General features: G+C 41.0%; 1 protein-coding gene across 3 annotated transcripts in view; it reads left to right on the top strand.

The window, feature by feature from the left end:
* Nucleotides 1-21049, top strand: part of Tcf20 (transcription factor 20) — an 83115-nt gene extending 62066 nt beyond the window's left edge. Inside the window, exons 3-6 of one of the 3 annotated variants that reach the window (XM_038342163.2) lie at nt 7239-7332; nt 15887-15936; nt 17035-17124; nt 20813-21049. In XM_038342163.2, the coding sequence (XP_038198091.1) occupies nt 7239-7332; nt 15887-15936; nt 17035-17085 (195 nt within the window). In that variant the 3' untranslated portion in view covers nt 17086-17124; nt 20813-21049. Of the gene's footprint in view, nt 1-7238; nt 7333-15886; nt 15937-17001; nt 17125-20812 lie in introns of all 3 variants that reach the window. The other 2 variants (XM_038342162.2, XM_038342164.2) reach the window with 2 other exon arrangements.
* Nucleotides 21050-21379: the final 330 nt, after the last annotated feature.

The following is a 21379-nucleotide window of genomic DNA, read 5'->3' as shown; positions in this document are numbered from 1 at the left end:
AGCATCTAGTTGGGTGTGGTGGTAACAAGTCCTTGTACTTAGAAGAGGCAAGTGGAACTTTGAGTTTGAGATCAAGCTGGCCCACATAGGAAGTTCCAGGGTAGCCAAGGCTACAAAGTGAAACCCTGTCTCAAAGAAAAGTGGGCTAGGTGATGGTGGTGCACACCTGTAATCCCAGCATTTGGGAAGCTGAGGCAGGCAGATCTCTGTCTAGTCTATAGAGCAAATTCCCGGATAGCCAGGACTACACAAAACCCTGTCTCATAAAAAGAAAAGAAGTCTTAAGGCTAGCCTGAGCTAAATGATAACTGAAGCCACCACGGAGTCTGTTTTGTCTGGTTTCTGACACTGTGTACTCACCTCCCCTAAGTCAGGACATTTGCTATGCCGAGACTTAAAGAATTGCAGTATGGGAGAATTAAGCTATTTTTTTTCCTTCAGATAAAACATAATGAATAAAAATCTAATTGGAAATTATATTGGCTAAAGATAGGTTTGGGTATAGAATGTACAAATGGAGATTTTATAGAGATAGGTTTTTATATTTTGTCTTTGACAACTGGTGCATAGGAGGTACTTTATTTTCTAATTTTTGTATTTGTTTGGAGTTTCTCTTTTGATTGTTTTACTTCATTATGTAGACCAGGCTGTCTTGGAACAAAGAGGCCCACCATGCTGCCTCATGAGTGCTGGGATTAAAGGCATCAGGTGGGAGGTACTTGTAAAATGTGGGATGGTTGAATGAATGAAGGGGAGCTAAAAGGAGCATTGGCAGGATGAGCAGTGTTGAACTTGTGGTTAGTTTAAAAAAAAAGAAGCTACAGTTACAAGTTCATTGTTCCCTGGCTATGTGATCTTAGCAATCTGCTTTGCTTTAGCTTCTGCATCTTCAACTAGGAGAAAACAAAACGCTGGAAACAGACCCAATGTGCCACCTTTGGGGATCTTGTGATAACAAAACTGACTTTATGAAAAGGAAATGAAATTGTAGCTTTTCCCATGAGGGAGAAATGTTTTTCCATTAGAGAATGTAACAGAAAAGTGAACAGTAACTTCTGTCTCCATGAGTGTCTCAGTAATTCTTACATATGTGCTATTGGCACACCATATACTTGTTACCTTATAGTTCTGCAGGTTACAAGCCCAATGCAACTCCCACTCTCTGGAATTCAGTTGTCATCTGGTTCTGCTCCTTTTCTGGAAGCTTAGAGAAGATTTTATTTGTTGCCTTTTTTGAACTACAACAACCTACATTCTTTGGCTTGTGGCCCTTCCTTCCATCTTCAAAGTCAGCATCAGCAAATGACCCTGCTCCCATTTTCACATCTCCCTGAAGCCTACCGCTCTGTCCCACTCTGAGAGAGGACCTTTGTTTTTAAGCAGTGTGTATGTGGAAAATAGATTCATCCCCAGGTAATTAGCACATTCTCTCCATTTTGAGGCTTACCACCTATGCAGTGTATTGAATGCTTCTGATTCTAGGGATTCAGATGAACATTATTGGGGCCTCAATTCTATACCTGTAATCTTTAGATTGCTATGTAGGGTACAGGAGTCTAGTAAACACTAAATAGCTTACAGGAAACATGGATTCTAGCCAGTCATTGTATCTCTGGATCTGTGTTACAAGTTGATTAATGCTTCTGAATTTGCATTATATACTACAGTTGCTTAGAGGGCTTTTTGGAACACAGATTAAGAGTTTGTCCTTTGGGAGGGAAATGGGAGGTGGAAATTTTTAATAATAATAATAATAATAATAATAATAATAATAATAATAATAATAATAATAATAGAATTTGTCCTTTAAGTTCCTCCTGGTGTTGCTGGTTTTCAGGCTACACTTTTGAGGACCCCTGAACTTAACTGTTTGTAAGGTATCCTAATAACTTCTGTAGGATGTCTCTTCTTTTGGTACAGTGTAGTACTTTTACTGTGCTTTTTAAATTTTATTTTATCTATGTGAGTGTTTTGGCTACATGTTTACATGTGCACCATGTTAGTGCCTGGTGCCTCAGAAAGTCAGAAAAAGGTATCCCCTGGAACTCTGGATCTGGTGTTAGAGATGATTTTAAGCCACCATGTGGGTGCTGGGAACCAAGCTTGGAACCTCTGGAAGAGTAACAAGTTATCTTGACTACTGGTCCATCTCTCCGTCTCCATGTCATGCTTTTAGTTGAAAGAAGAAAATACCATTTAACTGATGCAGTTTTCTGGTGAGGAATTCTGTTTTTATGAAAAAGACAAGACATTAATGTAGTCTGGGCTGTTGGTGTACAAAAGAGTTTCACAATAGCCCTAAATGGAGTATAACAAAGGTTTATTTACCTGGGAATAGACTACAGAAAGAGTAGTGATTCACATTCCCCTGTGTATGCTGGGAACTGGAACCAAATTCAGCAGCCAAGAGACCTGCACACGCTTTTTGTCTGTATTTATAGTACATGAGACCACTCCCAAAGTGGGCTGGTATCTTAAAGGCTATTGTCTGAAGGAGTTACCAGAGCACCTTCCCCTTTTATCTAAATAAGAGAGTTCTAGGCCTAATATAAAACTATATACAATAAAAACAAATATCAAGTATTGTCCAGTGGAAAGGAGGCAAAAACATACATATAAATTAGAATTATAACCAGCATGAACAGCATCAAACAAGAAACATATGTTAAATGTTTCAATAGTTATCCTAAGAAGTCTTAAGTCTTATATTAAAAACGGCTTGGCAAAGTCATAAGAGGAAAGTAACTATGACTATTTAGTCTTCAACCCTATTGAAGACCTGAGAAGGGAAATCATATTACTTGAGTAAACAGGAAGTGCAGTCAAGTGACTTCCAAAAGGTACAAGAAATGACAGACAACTGGGGCAATCACCCAAAGTCTCATTTGCAACATTGGGGTAACCAGCTTTGGCTAAGGCCTAGAGTAAGTGATAGACCATTTTCAGAAGCAGGAAACTTTTAAAAACTGTCTTGCCCTGTCTTGGCAAGGTTTAGCAGTCATTTTTCTTGTATCCTGCTTGTCCAGTGTGGACACAGTGCATTTTGTTAGTGGTCAAGGCAGGGACAGTTTTTTGCCCAACGGCCAGTTTTTCCAAGAAGAAAACAAGCTCCAACATACTCTTGGTTTTAGATTGATGCTGCCAGGAGCAATCCTGTCTTATGTCAACAGAATCCTAAGTTATTTAATTGCCATATTCTACAGTTCTCTATACACCTAGAAAACCTAACAAACATGACTACAAGTTTGACTATTATAAATGACTATTAATGTGTAATTTTTAGTTATACATTATATTTTAAATGAGCTGCACAAACACAATACCTTAAACAAGAGCAGAAATAGGCACGGTATAACAAAAATCAACCTTAAGTGTGTATCAATAACCAAGATCCATACCAATGCAAAGTATGCATCTCTATCATATTCTCATTTATTTATTTATCTATTATTTTAAAAAATTGTGACCATTTATCACTTATAATCAACCCCATTTAAATGTAAACTTACATTTATGAACAATCATTTTGGGAATTTGGGTGTAGTTTTCTCCAAACTGCTTCCTGCTTTTTGTTGGGTGAAGTATTTCTAGGGTTTTTGGAAAACTTCCCGGGGTCATGTTCTATCAAACCACCTGGAAGGAATCCACAGGTTCTCATCTTCTGTGGAAGCAAAAAAAGCAGAACCTCTTTTCCAAAATAACATATCCTTAGACTCAAATTTTGAAGTCAAGACATCTTTAGTGTGTGTGTGTGTGTGTGTGTGTGTGTGTGCGCGCGCGTATGTATGTATGTATGTATGTATGTATGTATGTATGTATGTATTGGTTTAGCTTAGCAGCCCCTAGAAGCAAATATTTCTCTGCAATCAAAAAAATTAAAAGAAAATACAACAATATGCGTAATCCAGACTCTCTGTGTATATTCCATCTTGTGTGCCTTATTTTTCTTTACTCCTTTAATCTATGACTGCTGTACTCTTTTATATTACTGTATGGTCTCTTTAAAGACTTTAGTTTTTGAAACTATTTCTTTTTATGACTGTCTATACTTTTTTCTTCTCTCTTCCAAGCCTATGTACATCTATCCAACACTGATCTATTCAGGGGTCCTTTTCATCTTAATCTATCTTTATTGTGTATTTGTAATAATTTTCTGACTAGGAGTGCTTTTTTTAAAAAAAAAAAAAACGTTAAGTGGGTGTGGCTAGGACCAACTCCACGGCCCTGTTTGTTCTGCCCAGTTCAACATGTTGGAGGCATGTTCACCACCAGCCCTGCGAGCCATACTCACTGCCCCAGCTCCAGGGACAAAGTGGGTCTGTGTCACCATTAAGCAGCTTGCCCTCTGCTCACAAACCCCATTTAAATGCTCTATAACAGTACTTCCCAAAAAGAGCCGGAGCCATTCCGTGATGCTAACACAAACCAGGAAGCCTCCTTTTAAAGAAGCTTGCAGCCAGCAAATAGAGCCTATCTGGAAAAAAAGATGAAGCTATCAAGAAGCTGTTTTGTGGCTCTAGAAGCCCCCCTTTTTAAGCTTTCTTAGGCTTTTTAGGCCAGATGGTGGGCACCGTTTTGTTGGCATACAAAAGTTCCACAATAGCCCAAAATGGAGTATAAAAAAAGATTTATTTATTTGGTTATAAACTCACAGAGTAGCGATCTGCAGTCCTTTGTGTGCCCTGGGAACTGGAACCAAATTCAGCAGCCAAGAAACCAGTGCACACTTCTTGCCTGCATTTATAGTACATGAGACCATGCCCAAAAGTGGGTTGGTATTTTAAAGGTTATTGGCTTAAGGAGTTCCCACAGCACTGGCCTGTTTGTGATCAGATTGCTTTGAGAGGTTCTGTGAGGGGCAGAACAGCTGATGTTGAAGTAGGAAGGGAACAGGCATCCATGTCCCAGCCCCTTGTATACTCTGTCATCATCTGAAAGTGAGCAGTAACAAGGCCACTCTATGGGTGGTTGTTCAAGTTTTGGTCAGTAGGACAGCAGCTCTTATCCAACCACTGTTCTAATTCCACATTAGTGCATTCAACACTTAACGTTCTGTGAGGTGAGCACTGTTAGTATTTTTCGTGAAGATGGACTGAACAGAGGCCAGGAAATTGGCTGGTAAGACATCATGAGACAGTGGAAGAGTCACTTACAACGTAGTTATTTAGATTGTAGAGTCTGTACACTTAACCCTTCCTTGTCCAACTCCACTCAGATTTTTCTATATCAATTAGGATATGTTGACTATAAGCTGTAAAATTAATTGAAAAGAAAAGAGTGTGTCTGTGTTGTTCCGTCACAAGTCTGGAGATTGATGGTCTTTGGTCTTTGGGTTGGTCGAGTTAGTGCTCAGCAGTGTGACAGAGTCCAAGTCTCTCATTCTTCCACTCTGTTGTCCCCACAGTGGGATTTGTCAGGATTGTCTTCTTGGGATTAGGCAGTTGTCACAGATCCTGTTGTCCTTGTACTCCAGAAAACAAGATGGTCTGGTTTTCTGTTTGGTTGGTTTTGTTTTGAGGTAAAGTACCAAAAGGGCTGGTCTCATTGTGTAGCCTTATCTGTTCTGGAACTCACTACATAGACCAGGCAGGCCTGAAATTCATAGAAATCTGCTTGATTCTGCCTCCAGAGTGCTGTTGTTTTCTAACTTGTCCATATTTAAGGGCAAAACTGTTGTAGAAGCACATTTGCCTGCAGACTTTGAAAAGTACTTGATTTATTCATTCATCAGTGGCTATCATGAACTGAGATTCATCCTCCAAGATGGAGAGAGCCTGAAACTCAAACTCTGGATACATGAGTGTTTGGGTACCTTGAGTAAAAAGGTAGATAGCAGGAACAGCTGGCAGTTTTCCACTGACAGGTTGGCCCTACTTTTGTTCCTTTGAGTTGGCGATGAGACCTTTTATCCTGAAGGAGTCATATACAGTAGATAACCTGGAGATTCTACAAGTGCTCTTAATTGAACTCGGTTTACTCTAGGCTGTCATGATCTTTGCTTTCTTTTCATAGGCACAAGGATACATGGTAAACATTTAGTAATTATTTGTACCTAAAAGGAGCTTGGTCCTCTTGGTCTTCTGTGAAGTAGACTTAAGTTTCTACATCATTTGTCTCTGGGAGACATTCTTAGCTCTGACCTAATGCTATGTCCTGTCCTCTGCTACTTGACCTTTCCAACCTGTACAGTGGATGTGTGCAGGTTCTACCAGGTGAACGCATTGTTAGTGTTCATAACTATCCCATCCTGAGACATGGTGTACATTTAGGCTCCACTGCTGCCAGTGTTCTGGGAGCTTAGCCAGCTCAGATGTGAAGGTTTAAGGAGCCACACACACACTTTATTTTTCATAGAATCAGGAACAAGTGTCTGTGTCTTCTGGTTAGCTTTTCTGGGTGGGTCCTAGCCACACCCAAGAAGGATAACTAATCTGCATATTTTCCTCAGTGGGGCCACATGTGGTTGCATTTTGATAATGTTGGGATTGACAGGATGAGTTCTTACAGCAGCCACATGGAAGTGGCAATAGAGATATACCCTGCTTAAAGAAAATCTGACCATATAAGGAGGAGCATTGCAATTAGAGAATAGTGTCTCGCTTAGCCAGAAATTCATGGCAGGTTTCCTAGTACATTTAAAATAGGATTCATGTATAAAAATATCATTTGTGTACAGGAACCCATATTTTCTGGAAAGAAAAAATATTGGGCATTTGGGATAAAGTAGATCAAAATTAAAAATAAAATCTTAAAAATATAAGAACAAGAAACCAAATTCTACTTTAAATTGTAAGAGTGTGTGTTTGTGTGTGTGTATTAACTCCCCACCTACACAAGATTTCTATGGCAGATCTATAGGCAGTGCATAATAACAGAGGAATTTACCAGTAGATCATGGGAGTAGGTAAAACAGGCAGGTCTGGTATACCCACTGTAGGGTAGTACCAGAGTAGCTATACCCACTGGTGTGTCTTCCATGTGTATAGTGTCACTTACTTGCCTTGGTGTGTTTTGTTTCATTTGAAGTTATTCATGAGGCCTGGCCTTAAAACAATCTGCTGGATCTCTTCCCCTGGTGTGGTTAATGAGTGGTGGTTGAGAGATGGACCAACCTATCCTACCACCACAGATATCTCTAACCACAGAGGCCATGCTGAGGTCCAACAGATGAGATAAAGAAAAGCCTGCAAGAGAGGGGCAGGTCTGGAGTTACTGACATGCTCATTTCTTCTTTTCAGAAATGCTCCCACTGCCAGGAGGCTGGCGCTACCTTGGGCTGCTACAACAAAGGCTGCTCCTTCCGATACCATTACCCATGTGCCATTGACGCAGGTAAGTTGGGATCGCACACACTTTTGATTTTTAAGGTTCATCTGTGTTGCAGCATGTGTTAGCACTTCATTCATTTTCACTGCCTAACGATTTATTGCTGTGTTGGATTTACCTTTTATCAGTTGATGAACATGGGGTTTGTTTTCAATTTTTTTACTGTGTGTCATGCTGCCACAGAAAAGTCACATACAAGTGTTTGTGTGGTCATAGGATTTCAGCTCTCTTTGCATGTTAGCTCATGTTTAACATATGGATAACTGCCATAGTATTACATTCCCACCAGCAATGTAATTGTAATTAGGGTTCCAGTTTCCCAAAATCTTTACCAACCATACTTAGGTGTCTTTATTATCACTATAGACATCCCAATGGGTGTGAAATGCTATGTTGCCGTTGATTGATTTTGTACATCTCTAATAATGTTAAGCATCTATGTATTTATTGGCCATTTGTACAGCTTCTATGGAGAAGTGTCTATCCCAGTTCTTTGCCCATTGTTAAATTATTTTATTCTTTTTATTGTAAAATATTAAGAATTCTAAGCCCCCCCCTTATCAAATACATGGATTGCAAATTATCAAAATCCTGGGAGAGCTATCTGTATCATTTGTAGTCCAGTCTCTGTGTGATGGGAAATCCAGGGCTTGTCTTAAGTCCTGCTAGAGTAGTCTGTGAGACTGGACCTTCTCACCTAGCTACCTTGAAATTGTCCTGAGCAGTTTATAATCCACAGCCTATCTTTGAGTGTTGTTTGTCAGCTTAGTGGTGTTATTCTATTTCTGGTGGAATTGCCCTTGTGGGGCCCCACCCGCCATTTTTAGATTTCAAAGGTCGCTGTTAGGCATGGTCCTCGTTCACTGCAGAAAACTTAAACATTTTATATGCCATGCAGCAGATCTCGAAGAGGTTTAAGGACCATAATTTGTTATGAACATCCAGAGTACAAAAACTCAATTCCTAGTTACCTGATAGAAACTCAAACCCGAAGTCATGTATATAAAGCTAGATGAAGCCTTTTTCTAGAATTAGTTAGTACTCTATATGACCATTAATATGACAAAAAATTTAATATATACATTAATTTTACAAATTTTGAAGTAATATTTATACCTTAAGAGATGTTTTAAAGAGTCAAAATAAACCAAAGAATTATGAGATTAGTGGCAATAGAATAATCCCTTAATTTTGTTTTTTTCTTCTGTCCTATATCTGGTGGTTCTTCTGACTTGAGACAAGAGATTTTGGATCTTCCTTTTTAACAACCATGGTTGGGTTTCGTGAAGGAGAGAATCATGCTCCAACTCCAAAGCCAGCTCTACTTTTTAATTAAACTGGTACTAAAGAAGACCACTTGTATTATGTATGTAGAGAACAGCAGAAACAAACATTTGGGAAGATTGATGAATTTTTGTTCTGTTGAGGATGTGATATACCAATAGACCAATTTATTCTTTTTCTTGGGACATTTTCTCTGGATGATCCATCCTTTTTCTTCAGATGTCTCATTTGTCCCGTGGTCATCAGTTCCTTAGTTGGATGCCTTCATTCTCTTGAAAAGATTAAACCAAAACCCTGTCCCAACCCTAATTTGGGAGAACTTCCTTTTTGGCAAGTTATATCTGATCAAATGAAAAGCATTTGTCAGTCTTATAAGTTAGTTTAGAATGGTCATGCTGTTTCTTGAGCTATCACCTCTTCTAATCAAGAGATCTCTCTTGTTTGAATCTAATCTTTATAATATTTAATTTATGGTTTCTCCTGAAATTTTTGTTTTATCTTCTAATCCAGAGCAGTATTTTTTTTTGTTGTTGTTGTTTTGTTATTTTTTTTTTTTTTTTAACAGTGGAGGCATTAAGTCCTTTAATTGCTCTGGGGAGGAGTTTCCCCCATGGTGACAGAGAATGATTGAGCCAAATTTAACACGGGGGTATGCAAAAGCCCCCCCTCCCCCAGCATTTCCTAATGGCAAAGGGTTACCTTGTCATTCCCTTGTTGATCTACATTCCTTGGTCAAATGTTGTCCTTTGCTGTACCTTTGCATACTCCAGGAGGCAGGAGTCTTTTGGTATTTTTACTAGAAAATACATTGTTTCTAGGAACACCCTGCCTACCCTTTTTAGGTGACTCTGTTTACTGCAGTTGAAACATCTGACATTTTTCTTCAAGTCATTGGAAATCACCTCTCCTATCCAAGCATGATCATGGTTATGAGATTCAGTATTGACTATCTCAAATCTATTATTCTATGGGTGCTGACCTTGTCTTAAAAGGCCCAATTATCCTTTTGCATCGTGAATTAGCATTTTCAAAATACAAAGATTCACTATAATTTATTTGTGTTGCTTCTGAATTTGGTATCATTCTATTTATAATTGAAGCCAGTCTTTGTAAGAAATCAGTGAAGGTTTCTTTTAGGCTCTGTATAACTTGAGTAAATGTCTCAGTTCTCTTCTGACTTCTTCAATTCTGTTCCAAGCATTCAAAGCTGCTGCATGGCATAGGCTCAAGGTGTGTTCATCATATATAAACTGTCTTTGTACATCAGTGTAACCACTCTCTCCAAGGAGTTGGGCTTGGGAAATTTCTAACCCTACTTCTTTGTTCAGTGGTCTTAGCCTCCCCAGTTCCTCCACTGTAATTGAGGACCAGATTCTAGTACTGCTCTAATCAAGTCTTCTCCAGTCTTGTGGTAGAATTCTGTTACTAGTTGACCATGAATTTAACATCTGCTTCACAAAAGGTGATTGCATACCATTTGAGATTATCACTTCATTAAGTCGTCTCAAATCTAAAATTTCCACAGGAATCCATTGAGCTTTTAAACAGTCTTGGAGATGTCTGTCATTTGGCAGTTGGTCCTGTATGGTGACGATAAATTAATGTTGGTTTTTTGATAACCTTGGGATGTTCCTCTCTAATTTTATAATATAATGGTAAGGTTAGTTCTCCCCTAAATTCCTCTATGTTTGTCTGAATATCTCTATTTTCTGTTTTTTAAGTTTTGTAAGATTTCTAAGGCTTGTAGCTTATTAGTCAGAATTGCATTATTTTCTTTAGTAACCTTTTTCTAAGGCCTGTGTCTTGACACTCATATCAACCAACTTTTTAGGGATAAAACAATTAACAAACCAATAATGTTTATAACTGACATTATATAAATCTCAGCTAAGTTAATTATTGCCTCATTTGAATGTTCCATTTTAAACCACCCATCATGGAAGGGTTTATATACAGAGACCTAAACTTCCTCTATCATAATAGTGTTTCCCATCTTTTAATGTAGGAAAAAAAATCTCTGTCTCTATATCTCTCTCAAAACTACTTTTGCCCCTTTAAGAATTCCAAGGTGTCTCACCAAACAGGTGATAATGACAAGCATAAGGCTGGCTGTTTCACATCTAGGCAGAGAACACGGGTGTTACACAGTCTGGCTGAGGACAGCTGCCACTGATAATATGTCAGCATCCTGAGGAAAGGGTTCAGGGAAAGCCCACAACTCATGGGAAAGGATCCAAAGAGTCAGCCATCTGAAAGGCAGACAGGGAGGAACATGTGAAAGCAGCATGTGTGACCAGCAGGAAATGAAAGCACAGAGCTGCCTGAAGGAAGAGCTGGCTCGTGTCAAGGGGCTAATTCTGGTGGAGTTTGGGGCTTCTGGAGATTGCTGTAGAGAGGCTGCAACAGGAAAATCCCAGACTCACTCAGAGGGTTTGGGGGAAAAGGGGAACAGCCAGCCAGCAGCACAGTGACTCCAGCGGGTGCAGCTCAGGTAGATACTGGTGGCTGCAAAGCCTTGGGCAAGTGACAGTTTTTGAATTGTTGCCCCAAAAGTTGGGCACCAGATGAAACTTTAATTAATCTTCATCAGTAAAAAATTGGAAGTCAAATTTTGGGGTAAGAACCCAAAAGATCAGAGAACAGGAAGCAGTCATCATTTACTTCTTACCTCTCAATTTCCTCCGTCCAAAAGGGCCAAGATCCTCTCTCAGCCCCACCTTACCGCTTACTGTCTCCTCTCTACAAACCTCTATGATCAGCTAGTGGTAAACTCTGCCCAATGATTCCAAGCAAGTTTTATTTGTCAGACACAATCAAAATATCACAGAACAAAACAGTTTCACGACAGAGTTTCTCTGTGTAGCCCTCACTATCCTGGAACTCACTCTGTAGACCAGACTGCCTCGAACTCAGGGATTTGCCTGCTTCTATTCCCTGAGTGCTGGAATTAAAAGTGTGTATCAAAACCCCCTGGTGGAAATTAAAATTTTAAAGTTAAAATCAAATAGCTGTGTATGGCTCATAGCAGAATAGATCTTAATAAAGCTAGGCAGTATGGCTTAGGGGTTTTAGGAGATGACAGTAGGAGCACCTTTCTTCTACTAGAAGCTTGCCAACCCACCTCATCAAAAGCAATGGGAGTAAATAAATGATTCCTGTCTCTTTCTCTTCCAGTCTTGCATGTGTGCCTACAAACTCCTCATTTCACCCCTACCCCTATTAATCCCATAATGTGTCTGTTTAACAAACCTAGCCAAGTTTCCAGCAAGAGAAAGGTTTTGATTCAGAGGTATGGTATGACTGCCTCAGCTGTACTTGGCTCTTTATGAGTGCAGAACTGGTATCAAAGATGCAGCTTTACATCAGTCTTGATGATCCAAGTTGCAAGGGCCTTGAGTCCTGCACAGCTCTCCAGGCATGGATTTTTGTGCTTATTCCATTGTCCCCTCAAGAGTTCTGTGTGATATGTCTTATATTTAGGAAGGTGTATTCATTGTCCCCTCAAGAGTCCTGTGTAATGTGCCTTATATTTAGGGAAGGTGTATTCATTGACCCTGATTTTTTTTTTTTTGTTTCTTTTCACAATCAAGATAAGTCTCTGGGTTTAAGTGGCCCTAATTTATTGGTGGAGTAACAGTATAATGTTTTCATCTCTGCCTTGCTGCCAGCATCCAAATCTCTGAAGAATTCTTGATAGCTCTGAAACTTTCATGTTTGAGTGCCTGCATGAAAGTAGAGTCTTTGTTTCAGATGGTCCTGTGACTCTGGCAACTCCCCCCCACCCAGTGTAGTCCCACATTTCTGACACCATCATTAGATTTTCTGTGTTGGTTGTTAACGTTACAGGAGAGTTTGTCTTCAGATAGAGGATATAGTAATAAGAACATGAGTTCTGATTCTGGGAAAATGTTTGCTACAAACAACACAACAATTGAGACAAGGAATAAGACTGTGTAGCTCATTAATAATTCTCCTGTGTGTGAAGAATCTTGCCTGGGGACATTTTTCTTTAACTCTCATGAAGAAACATAGCTGGACATTTTTCTCTCTGCTGAAGACTTCGATGTTTGAGTAATGGGGTCAGAGCCTAGGGTGGGTTCATGACAAAACACAAAGGTAGGGCCTCTTCTGGGAGGGGCTTTATCAGCTCTGAGGCTTCATTTCTCCACGTGCTTTTTAGGAGTGGCCACAGGCATAGTGTCCATCTCTACTAGTGTGAGGATGATGTGCTGAGGTGGCTAGCCAAGCTGGTGCCTGCCTGTGTCTAGCACCAAGGAATCCAAAGGACAGTGGATAGTGTATATGTGTATATGGATGGTGTATATATGTATATGGATAGTGTATATATGTATATGGACGGTGTGTATATGTATATGGATAGTGTATATATGTATATGGATGGTGTATATGTTTATATGGATAGTGTATATGGATGGTGTATGTATATGGATGGTGTATATGTATATGGATGTGTATATGTGTATATGAATAGTGTATATGTGTATATGGATAGTGTATATGGATGGTGTATGTATATGGATGGTGTATATGTGTATATGGATAGTGTATATATGTATATGGGTGTGTATATGTGTATATGGATAGTGTATATATGTATATGGATAGTGTATATGTGTATATGGATAGTGTATATATGTATATGGATGGTGTACCTGAGCTTTATGGACCTTGTTAGGAAATACTGAGCAAAGTAACCACAGCCTTTAAGCTTAGAGGGTAATGAAAGTATTCTCTCCTAGAGGTGATATGGAGGTGGTATTTGTTTCTGGAAGCCATCTTGTTGACTGGTCAACTTTGTGAGTCTTTTCTAGCTTATGTGGTGATCTGATGAATTGTTGCTTTGTTTTCTACCCTATAGGAATTCTGACCAGGCCCTGTGGACTGCAAGGTAGTGTCAGGGTCTTAGAAAAAAAATCAGGTGATTGTTGCTGGCTGACCATGTGGGGACCAGACACCTGTCACTACACTTGTTTGTACTCTTCGCTCTTACCTCAGTAGCACTGGGGCGGTTGGATACCGTTATCTCCCCTCTACCCTTCTAGCTTCTGAGATTTCTGCCTATGTTCTGACTTTTGCTAAGAGTGGAATTACAATTCCTCATGATTCACAGATTTGTATGAGAAGAGAACAGAGCAGTGGTTCTGCAAGGGCAGAGGTAGGCACATTCTGTAAGACTTCTTCAGGAGAATTCCATCTCCACAAGTAATGTATATTTATATTATTTTAGTTGTGACTATTTTTTTCTTTTAACTTAGAAACATTTTCTAACTTTAGGAAACATTTTATTAATGGCCTGTCATAGCTGGTCACACTATTCTGTTTCTCTGAGGGTGAATGAACCCACTTGTGCCTTTCTGATGGTGCCTTTTGCAACTGACATGGTCCCTATCCTGGATGGTTTTGTAATCCCTGTGGCATTATGGTGGCCAAGCTTAACAGGTGCCATGTTTGACTGGGCCTAGAGATTGGTGGCAGTCTGCTGGAGACTCCAGGTGAGAAGAGAATGCTTCCCTGAGCTTCAGTTGTCTGCCTCCTCCTGTTCTAAACTCAGTGGCAGATTGGAGCAGCAGGAGTCTTGGCCATGCTATGAACTTGTGGGTTTTTAATTAACATATTTTGCTTACTGCTATGCTTGTTGCATGCTGGAGGGAGGAGCCTGGAGGTTAGCTGAGTTTTGGGCCTTGATCTGTAGTTAAGATGATCTGAGACTTCATAGGTAGGTAATACTGAAGTGAGCCAAATTCTCCAAGTGTCTTAACTGTTCAGGACACTGAGGACCTGAGAAGTTTTCATTTGTGTTTTCCTCTGCTTCTTATATACCATTACATTTGAAATCTGTGGCTGTATAGGCTGCTAATCTGGGTCTCTAAATTTTAAACTGGTTAAATAGTAAACTTACTAGGGTAGGTACTACAGCTTCTTGCTGTGGTGCCTGAGAGCTCTCTGAGAGTGTGTGATCAATATTTATTAACATTCTGCCACCACATCTTGCACCACTGACCTGGCTGTCAGTTTCTCAGAGCTGTGATATAGAGAATGAACTCATTAATTAGATTTATCTGCCCTGTTCCATATACTACTCTTATGCCTTAAAGCTGGACTTACCTGAAGGCACATGTATTCTTGGCTGCCATCAGGCATACTGTCACTGTGTTAAAAGTTGCAATATATCAGTTTTTTCCGCTCCAGGAATTAAAATCACCCTTATGGGATTTTGTTTTCCCTCTGAAGGCCATGCCTATTGTGTGATCATGTCAGAAGTGTCTTCCTATGTCTCTAGGGGCTATGGGATGCAGGTGACAGCCAGGCTTCCAGGCTTGGTCGCCATTCTGTCTTGAAAACTGACTCTCTTGACTAGATGGCAAAAGGAGTGGGGGGGTCACTGTATTTCAGGTAGTTTTTGTTTTTTGTTATTTGTTTGTTTTTTTCAAGAAAATGTTTTGTATTGATTCTATGGATCCTGTGAGTTTAGCTGAACATTTATTTTAGAGCTTATCTTTGATGGTTAATTAAGTATTGCCTTTTTGGAAATACAAAGAGAAATCTCTAGTGGAAATCACCCCTTTCTTCCTACAAATGAGTCATTGATATGTTTTGGAAGATTTCATTTCAGTCTTTTTTTGGGGGGGGGGGTGTTTCTGTAGCTTTGGAGCCTGTCCTGGAACTAGCTCTTGTAGACCAGGCTGGCCTCAAACTCACAGAGATCCACCTGCCTCTGCCTCCTGAGTGCTGGGAGTAAAGGTGTGTACCGCCACCACACAGCAAAAAAAATGTTAATGAAATTTAAGGTTAGGTACATATTTGTATATCCTGGTTGTTGGAATGATTTTTGTGTAACTATATCATGGTTGTTTATCCTTATCATCAGCCACTTTACTATTTTTTTTTTGTGATTTGATAACATGTTATTATCATAGATGATTTTGGATGTCACTGATGTTTTCTTATTAGAAAGATAGCAAGACAGGGTCTGAACTCCAGCTGCCATGTGAGCACCCCATGGCAGTTCCCTGGAAAACCCACTAAACATAACAAAGCTAGTAAAAAGTGTATGTGTCACATGGCATATGACTTTTATGCAACTACTTTCATTTTTTCATTTAAATAAAGAGTATTGCATATGTACATTCAGAAAAAACAAAGGAAATAAGTCAGTATTGAGGTGTCTTAGGTGCCTTTCTATCAGTTCAGCCAGTATAGCCCTGCTTTGGTTGAGCATGCACAGGCTCATCTGACTGTCTCCTTGGTTTTGTAGATTGTTTGCTGCATGAGGAGAACTTCTCGGTGAGATGCCCCAAGCACAAGGTGAGTCATAGACTTCTGCACTCTTAAGTGAGACTGGCTGTGTAGCTGGAGAATAAGGGTAGTTCCCCTTGAAAGATTTAAAGTCCCAAGCATTGAAAGGCTTGACCCATACCTGTCTGAACAACATATGCCTCTAGCTGAAGCTCTCTCCTAGTCTTTAAAAGTTAGCGGGTGCACAAAGATAAAAGAATCCCTAGGGCATGGGGCCAACACCCTTCATGGTAAGATGGGAAGAGGTATGGTGTTTTGAAGGGAATGTCTGTCTTGTTTAATACAAGAAATTAGAAGATCAGACACAGTGAAACTATTACTGCTTCCTACTTGAGTTTAGTAGAACTCCACCCAGTTCATGGATCAATTCTTAGTGATTCAATGCAGGGCCTGGTATAGAAACATATCTTTGGCTAGGAAATAGAGTCAACTCCAGAGCTCGGGGAGGCGCTCATTCTCTCCCAAGTAGCACAGCAGAAGCAACCCAACAATGTATAGGCACGGGTTACCACTGACGCATTTCCCAGTGTGTTTAAGTGGTGTTTTTGTGGTCATTCCCTTTAGGAAAGGTGGAAAGATGAGAGTAACTGATTTTTTGAGATGCCACAGAAGGCCAGATGGGGTGAAGGAGGAGGGTCAGGGTAGAGAGCTCTGCTGCCCGTGTTTCCTGTACTTGTACCTGTCTAGCTGAGGTTACACTGACATCTGGTGGTCATTGACCACTCAGTCCTCAAAAAAGATCAGGAAAAAAAACAAAAACAAAAAAACGAAGGAGTCATCAGTAGAAAATTGCCCTCAGAATGCTCCTGGCAGACTCTTACGTTTCTTTCTAAGAATGCTTTCAGAGGTAGATCTCAGGGTCAGACAACATTCTCTCTTTTTTTTACTGTGATCACATTTTGCCTTAGAAAACCCCATCTGGGTGTCTCCTGTTTGTCATTCAGTACTGACTCTGCTTTTTATTTCCTTTTCCATGTGCCATTCCTTTCCTTACCGCTACCCTCCCTGGTTCCGACTCTGTATTTTCTGTTCTGTCCTTTTGTCTTGTCTCCCCTTGGCTTTGGCCGGCGTCAGCCTCCCCTTCCGTGCCCTCTCCTCCCCTTGCAGAACAAGACCGCGAAAGGCAGCCTCAGCACAGAGCAGTCGGAGCGGGGGTGAGGGGGGCAATGTACACGTGGGAATGGACAGCAAGCACAGGTGAGTTGGGGCCTGTTGGGCTCCCACCACCTCCTCACCAAGCTCCATGTGTGTCTGAGCCTCCGGCCTCTTATGGCCACAGACTTTCATGTGGATTTTTAACAATGTCAAGGGATTAAACTGATTGTAGTGAGTGTCTTTGTGAAGCCATGAGAATGCAGTTTAGAAGATACAGGCCCTGGAAGCTTGGTTTACACTTCCTGCCCTGCTCTGTCACCGAGAGATGAAAAAAGTAGAGTGTAAAAGAACAGAATCACTGTGACGTGGGCTCTGCACAGTGGGCAGAGGGACCAGCTGTATTGAGGTATTGTTCTCTAAATGGGGGGGATCTTCTTTTCCCACAGACACAGCAGGCATATTCTCTGTGGAGTGTGCCCTCTTCCTGGATACAACTCGGAGGTTTTTCCATTTCTGGAAAAATCAATGTTAATTTGAAGAACAGTTAAATTAATCTAGGAGTATGTGGTTTTCCTCCTCCAAGAAAATGTTTAGTTGGTAGTTGAGGTGCTAACTTCAGAGAAGGCTGTTTGCGTTCTACTGTAGGATAGGTCTGGATGCAGATGTGGGCTCCACACGACTCACTGGTGGGGATGGTGAGTGCATTGTTTTGTGCTTTTTCTCTATGCCTTCCTCTTGCAGGGAGTAGGGTTAGCAATGCCTGGAGCAGAGCACAGTGTGAAAGACAAATCGGAACCACTTTATTTGTTCTTGGGGCACAAGACCCAAACATAAGAAGACTGTGGACTTACAAGACATTGTCAGCTCTGCACTTACAGAAGCTGTCGGGCTTTACAGGCTGTGCATAATCCTTCTGGTACAGTGCTGTGGCCCTCAGGACAAAGTGGTGGGGAGATACGTATATGGGTTTTGGAGAACTGTATTGGCCTTCAGTGGAACTTATGCACTTGATTGCCACTGTGCCTAAGTAGGCTCTGCAGTCTCTTTAAGAGCCTTGATATTGACCCTCATGGTTGGAGTCCATGAGATAGATCCCCAAAGTAAGTGTGTGTTAGAAGGCTTGGGTGAAGTAAGAATGAGTTCATTTGGAACTTGATTTTTACCTGAATTCTAGCAAATTTGGGCCTTGGGAACCCATCTCTTGGGGACCTTGGTTATCATCCCTGCTCATTCTTAGATGTTTCCAGCTCTAGACTGGAAGCAGAATGGACTTTGAGCAGAAAGACTGAGCAGTTTTAACTCCATCCTTCATGGGCTGGTATCTGGCCATAATAGACCTGACCTTCATGTGGGGATGGGCTTCAAGTCTGTTGGGGTTTGCAGCAGTCACCTATTGAGTAAAAGAGCAGACCCTGTGTTAAGTCATAATATCTGGAATATTCTTTGCAAACACATCATACAATAAAAAAAAAAAACTTCTAGGCTTATCTGTTCAGTTGTTAAATTGAGGTCAGTCATTGTTCTTCAAAGGCCAGTCAGTTATTGAAGCCTCAGTGGTGAGGGACAAAAACAAACCACTGTCCTCAAGGAATACTCGTGCTCAGGATAGAGAGTCACCATTAAGTCACACAAAGCAGAAATGGGACAGTGAGTGTGCATGTGTTCTGACCTACTGGTAGCCCATTTCTTGACACAGAATGTTGTGAAAGGGACTTTGTGACTGAGGTTAAAGCCAATTGGTATCTCTATGCTTCTGTTTCCTATGTAAAAGAAGTAACAGTGATGAACCCAGGAGGATTTGACAAGGCCTTGGCAAATACAGAGCACACTGGCCACTGCATGCTACCTAGTTGTGTGTTTCTGAGAGTTAAAACTGCTCTGTCTAGCAGAAAATACCCAGTGCTAGGTACTAGAAGATGTTGCTTCAAAATGTGGGGTTTGTGCACCTGTCCCCACCAGGCTAAGAATGTAAGAGAGGTAAAGTCTTTGGATACTTGCCCAGTAGGCCATGTCCTGTCCATTTCTGAGGATGAGAAAGCATCTTATTATGGTAGGCCTGTGGTGTTGAGATAGTAACCTCACCAGGCAGTGACGATGCCCACCTTTTATCCCAGCACTCGGGAGGCAGAGACAGGTGGATCTCTGTGAGTTTGGGGCCAGCCTGATCTACAGAGCTAGTTCCAGGACAGACTCCAAAGCTACAGAGAAACCCTGTCTTGAAACAACAGAGCTAGTTATAGGACAGCTAAGGGTACACAAAGAAACCCTCTCTGGAATCAAAGAAAGATTGTTACTCTTTGGGTTCATTGCAGGCTTAGACAGTCTTTTGACAGAAGGACTCCTGAATGTCTACTGGGCCCTGAGATGTAGTAGACAGGGAACAGAAACCATCATTTGAAGTGATGGTCTGTCCTGGGTGCTAGGAATGCCACCTACCCATATGCCCTGCACAAAACAGCCATGGAAAGAAAGGGGTGGCATCCTGCCCTACTCTGTCACCAAGAGATGAAAAAAGTAGCATGCAGCCCATCCACAGATGAATGAGTGCCACCTCAATCTTAGCTTCTTCTAGGGAAGTGCTGTTGGAGTTACACCTCCAAAAAGAAACCCTTAGTCTATCACATTTCCCCGATTCCATAAATCAGTAGAGTCAGAATTTGATTTCTCTTTAGGTAGGGATCACATGTACTTCAGAGAAGATTCTGCCTCTGAATCCTGGCATAGTTGAGCTGAGTGATGCCTGCTGCAGTTGGGAGTCAGGCTTAGAGTTTGGTGGAGAAGGATACAAAGGAAGCCCTCTCAGGTTCAGGCCACAGTGGGGAGTCCAAAGAGAATTCTCTGTTCTCCTTGCTGAACATCAGGTTCTTATTGTTTTGTGGTTGTAGAGTAGAACCCAAGTCCCACATAAGAGTTCTGCTACTGAGTTAGTCTTATCATATTCCCATTCGTAGTGATAATCATTTTGGTTTTCCAAGATCTCCTTCCCTTATTCCTCCAACTGCTGTGGTTATGGACAGTAGCCACATGCCCAGTAAAATTTAAAGAGAATATTTACCGTCTTCAGGTTGGAATGGCAGAAAACTCACAGGAAGCCTAGTTACCTCTTCTCAGCCATGTCTCATACAATGAAACACAGTCTCTGGAACCTAGTTAGCAAAGGATTGGGTAACTATACACCCAAATCCTGGATTGAACTAACCAGATGCTTTGGGCTGTAAGTGTCACCTCTCTGAACTTTAGCTTCCTCATCTTGAAGATGGATTCAAGCTACCTTAGTGCCATGGTAAAACACCTGTATTCCCAGAGCTGGAGTCTCGAGCTGCACTACACAGCAAAGTGCCTTCTTCCTTACTGGACCTTTTATAAAGGGCATGTGTGTGCATGTGTGCTTATGAATGATACATTCTTAGGTCCTTCACACAATCCAGCCTTCTTAGCTCTTCCTTTTTGGTAAGCTTTGTGGAGGCAAGAGTTGGGTTCTACTCTGAAGTTTATCTATTGGTGGCAAGAACAGGAGAGACTTGAGAAAGAGATGAAGAGGAATCTTCTTTTTTCTTGATCCCTTCCATGCAAGGCCCATTAGCTTAAATCACTGCTATCTTCCCTCATGTTTGGTCCAAAACCTCATGATAGTGCTAGCATTGATCTTGGATATGTTCAAAACCAGCCACCGTCTACAGAAAGGTATGAGTGTAAGATACCTATTGAAACTCATATCCTCCCAGTGCTGCCACAGCTGTGCTGAGACCATATAGACCTTCACAGCACCCACTGTCTCCTTGTTTTCCAGGTGAGACTGTGGAGATGAGAAGGTGGTGGACACACATGATGGAATGGAATCTTCCTGCTGTGCAACCACACCCCACCTTGCCCTGCCCTGCACCCCCATTGCGCCTGCCCATGCCAGCACTTCCTTCCTATGTTTCACATCACACTCAAACTGGTGACACCACAGGAAAGAAAGACACAAGATGTTGGAATGGCTGTTTCCATGGACACAATCTCCATAGTGACAATATGGGGGAGGGGGGAGGGGGGGCTAACGGGGAAGGGGAGGTTAAAAGGGAGGGATAAAAATATATATATATAAATCTATTTTTAGTCTGGAAAGACTTTGTTTAAATGAAAGGTGCGCTATCCCTTTTGATTCTATTTTAAAATTATCTAGTTAACTCAAAATTTGTTCCAATGACAATGAAATTTAAATGTGAAATTGAATTGAACAAACTCATCTCATAAAGGATGAGGTTTGGCTTTGATCTTTAGCCTGTCTCACAACAATTCAGTGAACACTAGACCAGGACTGAAGGAGCAGACAAATGATACCACCTTTCCTCTGGTCAGTCTGTCTCACAGG

The sequence above is a fragment of the Arvicola amphibius genome, chromosome 9, assembly GCF_903992535.2.
Source record: "Arvicola amphibius chromosome 9, mArvAmp1.2, whole genome shotgun sequence".
NCBI lineage: Eukaryota > Metazoa > Chordata > Mammalia > Rodentia > Cricetidae > Arvicola > Arvicola amphibius.
This window is presented reverse-complemented; position numbering and strand designations above follow the sequence as displayed.